This window comes from Ruditapes philippinarum, unplaced genomic scaffold (genome assembly GCF_026571515.1).
Source record: "Ruditapes philippinarum isolate M1 unplaced genomic scaffold, ASM2657151v2 ctg13598_1_1_1_1, whole genome shotgun sequence".
NCBI classification, from domain to species: Eukaryota; Metazoa; Mollusca; class Bivalvia; order Venerida; family Veneridae; genus Ruditapes; species Ruditapes philippinarum.
The window spans coordinates 7,198-24,387 of NW_026856777.1; the positions used below are offsets into that span (position 1 = coordinate 7,198).

General features: G+C 31.4%; 1 protein-coding gene and 1 long non-coding RNA gene across 2 annotated transcripts; both read left to right on the forward strand.

The window, feature by feature from the left end:
- The first annotated feature begins 255 nt into the window (after window positions 1–255).
- Window positions 256–6,702, forward strand: LOC132747690 (uncharacterized). Its single transcript, XR_009628150.1, has 2 exons — window positions 256–430; window positions 2,780–6,702. It is a non-coding gene; the product is annotated as an uncharacterized LOC132747690 (long non-coding RNA).
- A 4,679-nt stretch (window positions 6,703–11,381) lies between these two features.
- On the forward strand, window positions 11,382–15,784 carry LOC132747689 (cubilin-like). The gene is made up of 4 exons (XM_060737176.1): window positions 11,382–11,803; window positions 12,634–12,724; window positions 13,546–13,670; window positions 14,320–15,784. The coding sequence occupies exons 1-4, from the start codon at window positions 11,494–11,496 to the stop codon at window positions 14,490–14,492; spliced, it is 699 nt and encodes a 232-aa protein (XP_060593159.1). The 5' UTR covers window positions 11,382–11,493; the 3' UTR covers window positions 14,493–15,784.
- The last annotated feature ends 1,406 nt before the right edge of the window (window positions 15,785–17,190 follow it).

Genomic DNA, 17,190 nt, shown 5'->3' on the forward strand with positions numbered 1-17,190 from the left:
GATGATTGGTCGTGACCAGCAGATGACCCCTATATAGATTGAGTTTTGGGTCAAGGGGTCAAAGGTTAAGGTCATGACCTGTAGATACTTGATAACCCTTATTAATTGTTTGATCACTGGGTCAGAAGTCATGCATAATAACCTTATCACATGACTAATTGGCTGCTGATAGGGGGCATACATGTTTTACAAACATATCTTGTTTAATTAAACACAGAAATAGAACTTTCAGCCCTAGTTACTAGTAATTTGTTTGTTATTTTTGTCAAGTTTGATTGAACAAGCTATTTTTAATGCTTGAACTCTAGAACTAGTTATTTACAAGTTATTATCTACAGACTCCAGATAGTCGGCCTTCATTTGTGGAACTACGACAAAAGCTGTGTGGTTTGACTGGAACGGGGACTTACCTGATCACATGACCTGTCTAGTATACGACCGTTTCTTACAACCTAATACACTCATAAACCATTGTAATGCAACCAGGCACCAGTTATAGATCATAATTCCAAAAAAAAAAATTAAAGACATAACACGCATAAACCATTGCAATGCAACAACTGGCACCATTTATAGACTATAAATTAAAATTCAAAAATTTAAGTTGTTTTTTGTATCTAATTAGGAAATTGATGTAGAATAATGCACTGTTCACCAGTTCAGGTGCTTTGTAATAAATCACGAAGGTCAGTATCAAAGCTTTTGAATGGAAAACTGTATAACTATGCTATAATTCATGAAAATTAATAGAAGATGCATTTGACTTAAGTAACAACCTATTTATAATTCATTAAAAAATTACATTTTGTTGATATCAGCATTGCACATCGTCCTGTTTTCCTCAACCTTACAATATTATGTTAGAACCGCATGATAATTATCACCTTTCAAAGTGATAATTGTCTTTTAAAGTGATAATTGCTTTAAAAGTGATAATTATTGTGCAGCAGTAAACAAAATATAAGACAAAATATGACATTGTCTCCATACAAAACAGGAAAGAATTCCTCAGTTAATATTAATCTTTTTCCTTTTTAGTAATATGATGTTGCTTTGCACAAAAAGCAGAAAAAACTTTCATACATTTACTTATTACCTATTGCTTACACCCATGAGTAACTGCAAAATTACCATAATTTTATTATTTTTATACCTTCAACAACACTATACATTACCATTTTACATGTTTTTATTTATTGTTTTTACCTTTGTATTATATACATTGCAAATACATGATTGATGAAGCATTTTGTACTAAATGTATATTATTATGACTTAATTTACTTTACTTGTCCCTTTAATTGCTTATTTATCAGTATAATTTATAATTCATTTAACCTCATTTTATTTGTTTATCTTGTCAAATGACAATGTTCATGTAAAGATATTAAGTTGCTCAAAATGAAGTTTTTACATTTAAACACTGTATAATTTTCTGTAAGATAACTCCCTTATAAGAAAGAACATTACACTGACGAGTTTATCTAGAACTGTTACTTCATTGAAAAGGTTGATTGATTGATTGATTGATTGATTGATTGGTTGATTGATTGATTGATTGATTGATTGATAGATTGATTGATTGGTCATTGACTATCTCCTTTTTGTTAACAATTTATCCACTGATTTTATCATATTGTTTGTAGAAGATTAAGATTTTTATATTAGATTAAATTTTCTAGATACTTTGAAACTTAATAATAATGCATCAAAGTATTAATTGAAAATTATGTCCTTGATATTTTAATTCAAACAAAATAAACCTCTGTCTTTACTTGCCAGTTAAATCTAGTTTATGAAAGAACTGTAGTAATACTTGGAGGCTAATAAGAAAGTGAGCGCCTGTAGCCGTTTAAAACATTTGGGCCTAGTCACGACAAAACCAACATAATGGGTTTGCGACCAGCATCGATCCAGACCAGCCTGCGCATCCGCGCAGTCTGATCAGGATCCATGCTGTCCGCTTACATACAGGCTATAGCAAGTAGAGAAACTGATAGCGAACAGCATGGATCCTGATCAGACTGCGCGGTTGCGCAGGCTGGTCTGGATTCATGCTGGTCACAAACGCACTATGTTGGTTTTGTCATGACGCGGCTTATTTAATTTTATACGCATCAAACTAACTTAATCTTTGACCTACTTTTCTTAGGCTGGACCTATTTTTCCTAGGCATGCACACATTTATCCAAATAGATGCAATGATAAAATTAATAGTTAAGTAAACTCTAGTGCAGACAGTTGAAGAGAAATAGACTGTCAGATTTTTTTTCAAATTACATGTATTAGGCCTTTTCATTGGATGAAAAAGTAGGGCTATGAGTAAAACTATTTTTACTTTTTAGATATATATTTACATGATTTTTTTTGCAATGTAACGTTACAGCTGTAATAGCTTATTGTGATAAAACAACACTGTATTTTTTAGTTACACTTTAGTTGCTAGATGTCTCTTACCTTATGTTACAAACCTGTATCAGATACTTGTTAAATTATGTTACTTTTACCTGAAATTGATTTTAAATTGTTCTTTTTCATAGAGTATATTGTTTGTTGGATTTTAGAATTCAATATTGCCATAAAGCTGAAATTATTTGTGTATTTTTATATCATAAATTAGAAAAGGTAAACAAACAAAATTGTGCTATGTGGCATATGTTATAATTCTTTCATTACTACAATGGTGGTGAACAATAATTTGATTATATATACATTTTGTAAAACTTTAAAAAAAATTATGTCGCAATTTAAAAAAATAATTTTTTTTTTATCTTTGCAGGATCCTGATAGACGGCCTTCGTTCCGAGACCTTGGACGTACTTTGAATGGATTAATGGAGGTCGGGAATTACCCACAAGTGTGACAGCATTAAATTGCAAAACCTAGCAATAATCCAATCAGGAGTGGTGTTGTTAGTCACATGACTTCAATTGACCAATAGCAGTAAAACCTCCTTCAGCTAGTAATGTGTCATAATAATAGGAGAGTGTTTTATGAAACTGTGATTATGGTTTTTTTGCTAAATGTGCTAAATATTCATCTTACATTAATTTTGGATGGGAAATGTTCGGAGAGTAATTGTCGAAAGTGCTATCTATTCTAATTGTTACTTCGCAATGTTATACTATATATTTAGTATCGTAACTGAGTGAAATATTTTATAATATCTCACTGACAAAGAATGACAATGTATTGTTTTATGTATAATATTTATGCCACATACATATTTCTGGTACAACAAGACATTGTTAACATTAGTGATAGTATAAACTACATGTATTTGAATGCTGCACCAGCACAAGTTGATTATGTCTTCCTTTTTATTTGTATTTAGATATGATAGACTACCAAGCTGAGATGACATACTATTTAATATATAATAAATGTAATAATATCATCTTTCAGATTTACTGGATATTTGAATTTATTTCTGTTAGATCATGTAGATAGGAATAAGTTGTTTAATAATGTAATAAATGTTTTGAATGAGGAAATCTATTCAAGATGTAAGGCATATCAGAATTGAATTTTCCCTATATTTAATATTCAAATGAAACCAAATCTTTTTTGTTTTATTTCCAAACAAAATTACAGACTGACAACTTTTAATGCACCTGGAGAAATATTCTTCTTGTAAACTGGTCTTCAGAAAACAGGTTATTCATAATAACTGGTTTTCTTGATTTGGTTCCTACATGGTTTTGGCAATCTTTGATTTATTGTGTTATAGGTATTTGTGAGAAAGTCAAAGTATGTTCAGCTTTCCTGTTTAAATTATATTACAATAAATATACATGTATAGAAAGTGATTTACATTAAAATTATTGTTAAGAAAGATCTTTTTTAGCAGCTCCACTTCATTCAGTTTAAGATGTATTTCTCGTTATATCGTAGAAATAAATAAATCATTCCCTATGAAACGAATCAGCATTTTTTTCAACTTTTCTGTATTTTTTAACAATATTTGTTATTTATGTTCATTTTTTTATTGTTCATTTTCTATGTCTGATGATTTTCATGTTTGCATGTCCATGCCAGTGATGTTTGCATTTTATACATACAATTATAGGATTTTAGCCAATTACTCCATTATTACATATAACAATAGAACTATGAGAGAAGGGGAAATTTTAGGCAAATTAGTAGTTTAGGCCAAAAGTGTTAAAGAGAGAAGGGGAAATTTTAGGCAAATTAGTAGTTTAGGCCAAAAGTGTTAAAGATAACTTTAAGTTAATTCAGCTAAACAAAATGTAACTTTCTCTTTATCACATACCTAAAGTAAGCCGAGTTTACTTTCAAAAAAGAATTTTTTTTTCTACAAGGTGCTTATACTGTAACACTTATATTAAGCATAAAAATTATGTTCAAACCATATTCATATAAGGCATATTATGATGTCACATCAAAATATATGCATGGCCTTGCCATATACTTTTTGTAACAGTCTTCAAAAATAGGGGCATGGGTATGTGTTTAATTACCTGTCATAACATTGTCTTTCAAAGAATTATCATGTTGAAAATTGTTCTAACAATTTTATTTTGTATCATGTAAATTAAATGCCAGTTTAGAGCTAGACGTTTTAACAATCAATTTTACCAATCTTTAGGTAAGACTCCAAGATTTAAGATATGCTTAGATATGCAAGTTTTGAAACAATGCAGCAAATAATAAATTGAATGAAAAAGGTCACATATAGTATATAAAGTAATTCTAACAAATATTCTGTTTTTGTTTTGTTGAAATATACACAAGTGGCAGCATGGCCCTAGTGGTTAACACATTGGTTTAGTAATCTAAGGATTGCTGGCTGCTTGGGGCTTGCCTCGCCAGGGCCAAGCCATTGTTTCTATGAGCAAGAAACTTTACACTCATAATAATGTATTAGATGTGTGGAGCAACTGGTAGTTAATGACCAACAACTTACAGCATACATAAGGAAGATTTGAATCTTAAAATGGTACTGTCAATATTTTTTTCTCAGCCATATGGACAGTCTTAGTCTATTAAGCAAAAACATTTGTTCAGTTTTGCAAGGTATTATTTTGTATTTTAGGTATTTTTTTACATTTTTGATACTTAAACCCCTTAACTTTCAGTAGACTGTCCCAAAATAAAAGAAGTTGAAGTCAGACACACAAATGCAAGATGGGAAATAGTGAAGCTTAGTGTGGGAAATGGATAAATCATTGTGGAAAATTTAATATAGGAAGTTGTTAATTTCAATAAACAAAGTCAGCTCAGGAAATAGTGTGGAAATGGTTTAATTCAGTGTTGGAAATGGCTAAATTCAGTGTGGGAAATGGTTCAAATCATTGTGGTAAATGGGTTAAATTCAATGGTTAAAATCAGTTCTGAAAATAGTTAAATTCACCTCAGGAAATGGTCAAAATAAAGAGTAGGAAATGGTTAATTCACTGTGGGAAATTTTAAATTTTTAAATTCAGAGTGAGAAATTTAGATTCAAAGTTACGAGGACATGGTTAAATTTGATCGGGGAAATGGTTGGGATGTAAATGTCATATGTCAATGATATTTATATAAAGATAAGCATTAATATACTAAAGATGAATTTGAACATTTTTTATCCACAAAACTAATGCTTTTGATTCCATTTGTACTTACTGAATGTTTTACAGATTATTAATATTCCAAAACAAAATATTAAGCATGAAACAGTTTGTGTGTAATCCCCTTATTTTGTATAAATTTTGTTTTAAAAAATATCTGATTAAAAAATAATGAAAAAAACTTACAAGTTGTTCTTAAGTTAATAAAAAAAGAAAAGAACTTTGTATTTTTATTGTTTTGTTACTTTTTTTGATATAAATATTTAGATTTATTTTGTTAATGTTAAATTATATATCTGTTTTAGAAACTTTTTTTATATAATTATATATATATATGTATACATGCAGTGTACATGTATGTTATATTTCTATGATTCTTCATTTGAGCCGCGTCATGACAAAACCAACATAATGGGTTTGCGACCAGCATGGATCCAGACCAGCCTGCGCATCCGCGCAGTCTGATCAGGATCCATGCTGTTCGCTATCAGTTTCTCTACTTGTAATAGGGTTTGTAAGCGAACAGCATGGATCCTGATCAGACTGCGCGGATGCGCAGACTGGTCTGGATCCATGCTGGTCACAAACCCATTATGTCAGTTTTGTCATGACACAGCTCATTTATTTGTTTAAAAATAGAATGCATTAATGAATTATGACCATTATGTTTATATTTGTTTTCATATGTATCAAGTATGCACAGTGTGTACATATATTCAAATAATTGTTGTTTTTCTAAACGAAGTATGATATTTTCAACATAGTCTGGATAATATAAAGCTGCAAGCCTCCAGATTCACATATATTATTTCCCGATCTTAAATCATTTTACTTTTCTTAAAAATCTTAGAACATTTTTCATTAAGTTAAATTTTCTTGAAATATTTTTGGCTCATCTGGAGGCATGCAGCTTTAAATGAAGTAAGATAATAATAATAAGAAATTTGTATATTAACAAGCCATGTTTGAACACAAATAATATACAGAATAAGCAAACCCAATCTAATGGGCTTATAAGTCACTGTAATGGGCTTATAAGTCACTGTAAAGTATATTGCAAACAATAATCATGTCACATTTTGTTAAGAAAAGGAAAATTTAGAAGATCTTTTTGGATACTTTCTATCAGAGTTTAAACTTACAAATAATTAAGAAAACAGGTAGGCTCTTTGGATTTTTTTTGTGTGTGTACAGGGGGGGGGGGGGGGGGGGGGGGGGGGGGCAGTGGAGAGTCTAGAAAGACTGCAAAGACAGTGTGCCCAAGTCAAGTACATGAAGTACCAGTATATTTTACACTTGTCAGATTCATAAAAAATATGTAACAGATCAAAATAAATTACGAAATGTAACATGAATTCACACAAATAGCATATTTATATACATGTATATGGCAATCGCCCAAAAAGGGCAATCTTAAATTATTGTGTTATGTTTGAATAAGAATTAAATCTTTTTTGTAATAACACTGTCTGAAATGAAAATGTAAAAAAATACATAAAAAGACTGTGAATTTTGAAGGAAATGATTATATCATTGTTTGATACATGTATCATATTTTCTTTTTATACTTGGGTATTCTTAGATATGCCCATTAGTATTAGTTAATTAATATATATCTACACATGTACACATCATATTCTCTTGCATGTTCCTAACAATGTTCTGTGTAATATTAATATATTCAAATTATTCGATAAACAATCTAAATGTAAAACTTGCTTTATTCGATAAACAATCTTAATGTAAAACTTGCTACAAACATTTTGCTGTGTTTATAATTAAATGAATATAATGTAATGTAAATGCATCACCTCATTATTTACATAAAGACGTCATTTCAGATGTTTAATCATTATCTTAATGTCTTAAGACTGCCATATTTCTATGCTCCCTGCATCAATATATACTGGTTTTTGTCCAGTGTGTCTGCCTGTCCGTCTGTCTGGCTGTCTATCTATCTGTCTAATCTAATCTAATCCATAAAGCTGCTGAATGTGTATAATAGTCTTGTCCAGTCTGTCTGTACTTATGTAAGTAAATTTCACATTTTCTATGATATCTACATTTCACACTTTATGTGCATTGGTGAAAGTTTTCAGGATTATTCATAAAGTTCAGGATTTTCAGTCTCCTAAAAGCCTTCTATTCCGATGTAAAACTATAAAAACTGCTAAATTCAGGATTTTCAGAATTTTTAAAATTTACAAATTTCACCCATGTATTATGTGACCTCAACCCATATTGAATTTGACCTTCTTTATGAAATTTTTGAAATTTGTTTTTTTATCAACACATTTTGAACAAGGGGATTTGGGTTTTTACAAACATGTCTTGTTTCATTCATATATGCCTAAAGGTAACTGGTATGGTGTTTTTTTTTCCAGAAAACATCCTTAATTGTGTCTATAATCTTAGTTGAAAAAAGAAGGAAACCATTTTGGAATCTGTGTACGCTCATCGATCTTATAGTTTAAGGTCACAGTGCCTTTGCACTAATGAAACATATTGTCCTTTCCATAAATTGATACCGATTAGATTTTGGTAGGGAGGTTGGTCATAGCAGGTAGATGACAAATACAGATTTTGAGGTCATTCTGTCAAAGGTCAAGGTCAGAGTGACCTTCAGCTCGAATATACAGTGTATCTAAAGAACCATTTTGTCTACAGTCATCATACTTTCTTGGCCAGTAGATGACCCCTCTATTGATGTTGAGCATTTCAGCAACTTCTTCATACTGTTTAGTCAGAATGGTTCTTGATTCAAAGGAATAATCTTTTTGGTGATGTTTCAAAAAATAGCTCAAATTTTACCTCCTTGAGGGGAGAGCATAATATTATATACTAGTAGTTAATTCCATCTGCAGTTGAACAAATAGTTAAGCACAATTTTATGAAAAAAACATCACTTGAACAAATAGTTAAACACAATTTTATGAACAAAAACATCACTTGGAAAAATAGTTTAACACAATTTTATGAACAAAAATATCACTTGGACAAATTTGGTGTTTAATTATGCCACTGTTATTTATGCTGATATTTTGATTGAATTCCTTATAAACCCAGGGCTTTTTTATTCAAATTGTGTTGTCTTAGACTATCGTTTCATGCATTACATGACGTTTTGAGGTGAAGAAATAATTGACCTAATAATTTTACCTCTTTCAGTCTTCCATACCTTGTTTTTTTTGCAAAACTCCTTTTGCTTTTGATTGTTAATCAGCTGTGTATATTAGATGTACGAACATGGACCACAATTTTGATAAGATTTTTTATAGTTAATGTATATTAGGAAACTTTCCTATGTATGTATTTATCATTGTGCTGTTATTTCATGTAGAATCTTTTCACACAGTGATTAATTTTCACACAGTGATTACAATAAAACAAAATAAACTATTTTTATAGAACTGTATACTTTTGTTCTTTAATGTCAAAACAACCGATACTCATCCACTGTTGTCAAATAAATGAATACACATGTACATTTACATGTATGTCCCCCCACCCCCTCCCTAAACGTTAGTCGGTTAGTCGCTATGAGATTTCAAAAGTGGTTTTTTGTAGTTTACCCGTTTAACCTCGGGATTATGCCTATTCACCAGATCACAGTTCAGCCACCACATAGTTCTTTGGCAGGCTGGCAAGCAATTTACTAGTACTAGTGCCTTCACTCTCCAGCTCTCGCAAAGAAGTGATATTATTTCTGTACATGCCAGAGCAAGAGGTACAATGGGAATGACAGTAGAAAGGGTTTCATGATCAATCACACCGAAAGTGACCTTCAGATTTCAAAGCGATTAGGCCTCCTATTTATATATTAACTATCCCTGGCCTGGTCGATGTTTCTACACTGCTAGTGTCTGAAATATTGCACGGAGCGGTAAACAAGAGGCCTTCATCCACCACTAAATGTTGCCGTTTGACCCTTGAAATGCTGGTAAGACTTCTGTATGTATCACTTTTACCACATTTTAAGGGGAGTGGTGATCTAGTGGTAAAGGTGTCTGCCTTTAAACCCTGGGGTCAAGGGTTCAAACCCTGTTGTGGTCACGACCATGTTTCCTGAACATGCACCAGTATTGGTAAGTTCCAGGAAGCGTACTCGAAATTGATTAATATAAGTTTGCCAGAACTTGTTTCGCAATCGAGCTTTAATAAATATCTTTAATCAAACTATAAAACATATGCTGCTATGCTGAACATTTTGTTGCGGATAAAAGGTGTTTTTTTAGACGATTTGGCCAATTAAAAATTACTGACGGAGGAATATGTTTTGTGTTGGTACCTGAATAGAATCATAAACCTTCAGCTAGATATGAGGACAGTTTCCTCACAATGAAAGAATTCAACATTTATGACAGAATTCGAAGTGTTAATTTATATCAAGTTCTTCAAACTAAAAATTGAAGTTTTATTTCTTGCATCTTGTATCAAATTATTGGCATAAGTTTCTTTAAGTTTTGTTCTGAATATAGGAATAAATCGCTAAAATGACAGACTCCGGAAACTTTATCAGAAGTCTCCTTTGAAGCAATTATTAGAGGCCAATTTCATAAAAAATTTTAACTCGACTATACGAAGTATATGGAGAGCTGTCCTACCTGGCCCGGGCGTCGGCGTCCAGATTTCAGGTTAAAGTTTTGGTGCAGTAAAATATTTTTCACTATAACTTTTCATTTCTTTAGCTATCAACTTCAAACTTCAAATATATGTTCCTTATCATCAACCACATCTTATGTGACAAGGTTCATAACTCTGGCACCAATATTTTCAGATGTATCTCCCCTTGAACTTATTATTAAATTATTATTTTTTACTGTTACTTCTTTATCTTTTAAGGGATCAACTTCATACATGTACTTCAAAAATATGTTCCTTATCATTAACTACATCTTATGTGACAAGGTTCTTATCTGTAGCACCATTATTGCAAGAATTATCTCCCCATTAACTTGATAAAAAAATGTTTATTTTTACTATAACTTCTTTAGCTTTAAAGGTGTCTACACATATTCCATATCATCAACGACATCTTATGTGACAAGGTTCATAACTTTTCAGATTTATCTCCCTTTGAACTAAGAATTTTCTTTAAAAAATATTATAACTTCTTAACCTTTTAAGGTATCTACTTCAAATTTCTTATCATTACACACACGTGTTGTGTGCAAGGTCCATAACTCTAGTGTGACTGTTTCCAGAATTATTCCCCTTGAACTTAGAATTTATGTTAACAACTATAACTTCTTGTCATAAGAAGAAATATATTTATATCATAATTGATTTTCTTTCATAGTTTTGTCTTCCTTACCGCGTCCAGTATTTAATTAGTCGAGCTTCGCTGTCTCCTGTGACAGCTCTTGTTATCTCTGTTGACATTATATGTAAGGAAAATACTTACACTTTCCAACAAACAATTATTACACGTACTAGCTCGGTAGTTGTAATTTTAAAAAGTCAATATTTTTTCTTCTGTTTTTCATTTTTCTAATTATAAAAAATAGTGTAGAAATAGCTAAAAAGGCAACGAAGTACTACACGAGTAATATATAGATGTTCCCATGTGAACAATGTAATATTTACAAAACAAAGTTTTGTAATTATCTAAATTAAATTAAATGATATATATCATTTATAAGTAGAGTAATTTGATCAACAACCAACACATTAGCACGTGAGGTCACTCTTCCAGCGACGGGAACAGGCAGTTTTATCAGAAATAAAACCAACAAATGATTCGAGGCAGAACAGCGGAACTGTTAATAGTCTTCATTGCGCAATTACTTACTTATTTTACCTGATTAAAATATTTCAGTTATAGTAAGAACTTTGAGAGCAAATGACTTGAACGATTTGTATCTCGAGCTATCACAAAAGAAAATAACGTCTTTATTCCTAATATTGCAACGTGAGCGATCCAATGGAATTTCTTTATTTTCTTGTGTACTCATTGTTATATGTCTCTTGTTTGATTGTCCCTACATCAGCTTGTCCGGGAGAAGATGACAAATATAAAAAGCTACTAATAGACAAAAAATTGCCATCTGTACTGGCTATATTTACGGAGATTTCGCCGATGTTTTGTTCATACGAATGCAGTAAAAATAATGACTGCAAAGGTTTTGCGTACAACCCGTCAAGTAAAGTGTGCAAGCATTCTGAGCATTCTCCATTTCTCGTGCAGGAACTAGTGGATGACGATGCAGGATTCGAGCTTTTCAACGATGAAGGTAACTGTTTTATGAGCATAGTTTTATCTAAATCCAGTTTCCCATGAAATATGGTGCTATATAAGTCAATTTATAAATTTGTTAAAAATAAATAAATAAATAAGAAAGAAAACAACGGAAAAAAAAATAATGAAAGTGGGCGGAATCAAAATTCATTTGTTTTTGGGACTACTTTCTCAAATGATTTTCTGTGGCAGTCAGTAGCTTTAGCTATTCATTTCATTTTTAGAATTTATCTAGTTATACTATATTCTTAAGGCTGTGGTAAATTGTGTACTGAACTGTATTATACAACTTGAAATTGTCGATGTTTTAATATGCGCTGTACAATTGCACCTGCGTAGTAAATGGAAATTTTTGTACACATTTTTATTGTTGTTTTTTTCTTGAAGGTAAAATTAAATAAAAAGGTTACTTTTTCGTTTTTTTGTGACATATTGTACATATTTTCACATGATAGAATTCAATATTTTTCACTTGCCGTTCCGCCAAGTGAAAATATAATGAAATGTTATATCATGTTTCTATTCCATATTTAACTGAAATGAACCAATATCCTCTTTATATTGGTTTAAACATATTTATTTTAGCTCGATTGCGAAACAAGTTCTTGCAACTTATATTAATCACTTTCGAGTCCGCTTCCTGGAACCAACCAGTACTGGTGTCATATGAAGAAACATGGTCGCGACCCGAGAAGGGCTCGAACCCACGATCTCTGGGTTGAGAAGCAGACACCTAGGAATTATGCATACGTTCATTATAAATTAGGACATACTGTTTTCATATTGTAATATTCTCGTACATGTACTATATTATGTGGATTTCAGACCTTCGGTGCAGACTTGATTTCACCGCACACATGGCGGGCCCTGCACCTCGCACATTCACCTCTCCCAGTTACCCTAGTAACTACCCGAAGTAAGTATAAATCAAATTTATTTTATATTTTTAATTGTTATAATTGTATCAAACATTTAAAAAGCAGATATTGTTTAAGACGATAGACGGTAAGTGATCAGCGTTTGCTACCAGTATAAGAATTTGTTCTGCCTTCTTTTCGATCTGTGCAACATGGCCAGGCCCTAAATTGTTGGAAGTTTTTTTTTGTATTTCCATATACAAGCCCCTTTCAAAATTTCAAAGTAGTACAAATTTATTTTAAAATTTTAGAAGATAAGGGCTCATTTTTCCTCAGATGCTTTGATTTTTGTTTCTTAAAAGTTATATATTTTTTGTTCCCTGTTATAGTTTCAAAAAAGTCGTCACAGGCCAATCACATGATCATCTTTTGCTTAAGTTGCTTTTTGACAATTAGTACACTTTATATAGTGATTTAGTATTTTGTATGGAGGTAAAATTAAAATACTACATTGTTTACATTTTGGGACTTTTTTTATAAATGATTTCCCATTAAGCGCTACTTTCTTCAGGTGATAAACATCTAAACATGCTCTAAATATAACCATTATTTGAACATTAAAAGAAATTTGCGTTTGTCTTTTCTAAAGATTGAAAGAATAATAGTTTCTGAGGCATAATTAATGTACCTTTCAATGCAAAAAGATATTCTACTCATACTTGAAGAAATTATTTAACCGATGCGCTGATTTCAGTAGCGGAATATAGTATTAACGGTTTCTTCTGTTTCACTTGAGACATATGCCTCATAAATGAGTGTTTAAAACATAAACTTTAAAGTTGTATTAAATTGTTGTTTTTAATGACTTGTTTTCGTTCAGCAACATCAACCAGTTTTGGCTGATTGTGAAACCATCGAAAACTTCAACACTGAGGGTGCGGTTTGACTCGTTCAATACACAGTTTACTGTTGGCTGTATTAAAGACATTCTTATGTTTTACAAAGGTAAACAATTTATTGATCTTATAATAATTAAACAATTTATTGATCTTATAAAACTTATGTTTGAGACTCATTCTTTTTCCTAGTATACAACGCAAGGATATAGTTGTAATGCCCTGAATCACCAAGTTTCCGTTCTTTTTGGTCCGTACTGTGCGTGCCCTTGCGCGTTGCCTGTTGTGGTCTTTATAGAACCCACTTTGCTGGTTTGATTCAGAACCACCTGTCACAGAACAAAACTATGCCTTCATGGCGGTCGACTTTATTAATAAATGAGATGTACACTAAATTCATTTAAAAAAGCAATTACCTTTTCAAAACGCGGTTTAGCTGATAGTGCACATCCATCTTTAACTATAATCTTATTTATGAACTAGATTTAAATGTATTAAATCATTAGCATCAAAGCGACTTGTACAGAAAATTACAACGACATATTAAATGAAGCTAATTGATAGGTATTTCTTCCCTCAGCTTCCCTTCGATAGATATACGGCTTCCTTTAACAAGTCCCTGAAAGAATAATACATGTACAATTGTTTTTATAAAGTACAAAGACAACAACTAATAAAGTATCACTTTTTACATGGTACTAAAATAATAGTAAAGATGTGAGTATTATCATATTTATCTATATGTATATTTGATTTAGGTTATTGCACGGATGATCCTTACTTACTAACAATGTGCGGCTATGCTCCAGCGAATCAACTTCCGGTACTTACAGAAGCCACCAGTCTGTACGTCCTTGTTCAATTCGTCACCGATTCCTCCAATGATGTCAGCTACAGCGGGTTTTCCCTGGAATACAAGATCGTATCATAAAAGTTTAAATATGAATTAAACATTTGTACAGCAATTTGGACGTTTTTACAGCGATTTGTACGTTTACACAGCGATTTGAAAGTTTATACAGCGATTTATAGGCAGTTATTCAGCGAATTAGACGTTTACGATTTGTAAAAATTTTAATTGTACTTTAAATATCATTAAAATTATAATATTATTATTTCATTCGGAGTATTGCAAACAACATTGCATAGTACAGAAGGAATCCGGGAAGTTGTAACTTGTTCACCAGAAAATTGTTTACATACCTTGATCTTTATTCCAAGAAACAATGTTGTTGTTTTTCCTCTTAGAGTATAGGATTGTTAATCGAACAATATTTCAATATTTTGGGAAAATATAATCCAAATAATCAAGAACATGATAAACTCGTTCAGAGAGTCATACTCTTCCATGTGTTATAGAATCATACACTGATAAAGTCATTTATTAAGGTTGTTTATATGCCTTATGCATATAAACGTGCATTAGCAAATTTTAGATGCAGTGGCCATGACTTGAAAATTGAAAAAGGAAGGCACTTAAATATTGACAGAGAATTAAGATTGTGTTCATCTTGTCTTAAACGTAATGTGCATGTTGTGGAAAATGAAGTGCATTTTTTGATTGACTGTCAGCTTTACAACGACCTTAGACACAAACACTTCAACTTTTGTAATTAGAATGTGATTGTAAAAAGTAATGAACGCTTAAATACTATAATGTTAGAAACAACAAAAGACAATATTAAAAAATTGGCAAAATTTATCTATGAAGCAAATAATTTAAGAAAACTTCAAATAACTGAACAAATTTAAACATGTATATTATAATGTTTTTAATTTATTTTTATGCGCCATGAATTTCAGTTACTCCATTTGTTGAAACGATCGTTTCTCAATGTAACCATACCTTTATGTTTAAATAATATATTTAAAGTAATAGTTACCTCTTCAACACTGATATTAATCATATTGGCATTTGTACATTATATGTTTAATTAATATTACCTTTATTTCAACTTAATATTCAATATTACGATTATAATATATGTCTATTTTATATATTTATATCTCACTCTTTCTTTAATTGAAAATCTGATTGTATTTTGGGCGGAAGGCCTTATATTAGAATAAACACATTGGCATTGTTTAATCCGTTTTATGTTAGTCTTAGATAAAATTATACTGAAAGTTTTTTTATTAGGAAAAAATATGTAAGATATTCATGAAATTTTACATGAACTGCAATCAATATACCGAATAATACGGGCTTTTTTTTAAAACAAATATATATTATGTAACTACGCTTAGGGAAGCAATAAGTTGTCAACACAAGCTTAGGGCATCCATGGGATTTAGGAACTAATAATTATAATATGCATCTGTACATTACAATCATAACTTATGAAAAATACATTTCTAAATGTAACATAATGTATCATTTTTATCCGAAAACTCGTTATTTTTTTAGTTATATAATAGCAGTTTTTCCAGATTAATTATGTCTTGAATGTGCATGTATATGTAATTTAGCCTTTTACGCAGCGTATGCATGGTATTTGGAAAGAATTTGACTTTAGATTTGATATCATTAAACCAAAATACATGTATTTCAATTTCTTCTTTGTTAAATGTAGTTAAAGACATTACCATATCAATGTACATATACAGTTGGAAATATACATGTTTGTCTATTTTCTGTGCCCAGTTTGTATTTTGATTAATATAGTGGTGCAAGGCAATCAGAGCATCTCGGCTAAAATTCATTTCCACAGTTTGACGGAAAGGGTCGAGAAATAAGTTGCCATTGGGTGAGCGGTTAGACTATTCCAGATTCGTAAAATACAGTAGTTCAAATATAATCACTATGGTTACATAAAATCATATGTAGCTATGGTAACAGTTGTCAAGGACATTGATGAACGACGCCATTTGAAGTACATGTCTTAAACTTTATGGCATAGGTACAGAACTATTAGAAGCTATATTTTAAAGTCTGCATATCTTTGAATCGCAATGTCAGTGTAAAAAGATAAATGAGCCGCGTCATGACAAAACCAACATAATGTGTTTGCGACCAGCATGGATCCAGACCAGCCTGCGCATTCGCGCAGTCTGATCAGGATCCATGCAGTTTGCTTACAAACCCTATAACAAGTACAGAAACTGATAGCGAACAGCATGGATCCTGATCAGACTGTGCGGAGGCGCAGGCTGGTCTGGATCCATGCTGGTCGCAAACGCATTACGTTGGTTTTGTCATGGCGCGGCTCAAATTGTTATGCTATCTAAAAACATTGGGACGGATGATTATTGTGTATGTGAAATGACAAAGTGTGCACCACATCAACTCATTAAAGGTAATGTCACTTTACTAGTGGATAATATAAAGACCTTAGGAGAATGTTCTTGCGTTGATTCTAACACAATCGGCCATCTGTAGCACTGATCTTTTGCAATGTTAGCTTGACAGCAGAATAAAGAAGTTTGTTTCGACAGCTATAAAGTGCGAGTACTAGTGATTTAAAGTGCGACCATACTCTTTATTGCTATGTCCCAGTAATTCTCTCGTGCAAATTAGTTTTTTAAAAAAAATTGAAATAGAAGCAAACTTTATGATCATCGTCAGCTATCTATGCAACAGCAATAATTCAATGACGCTAGCAAATTAATTTAAGCATATCAAATGACTT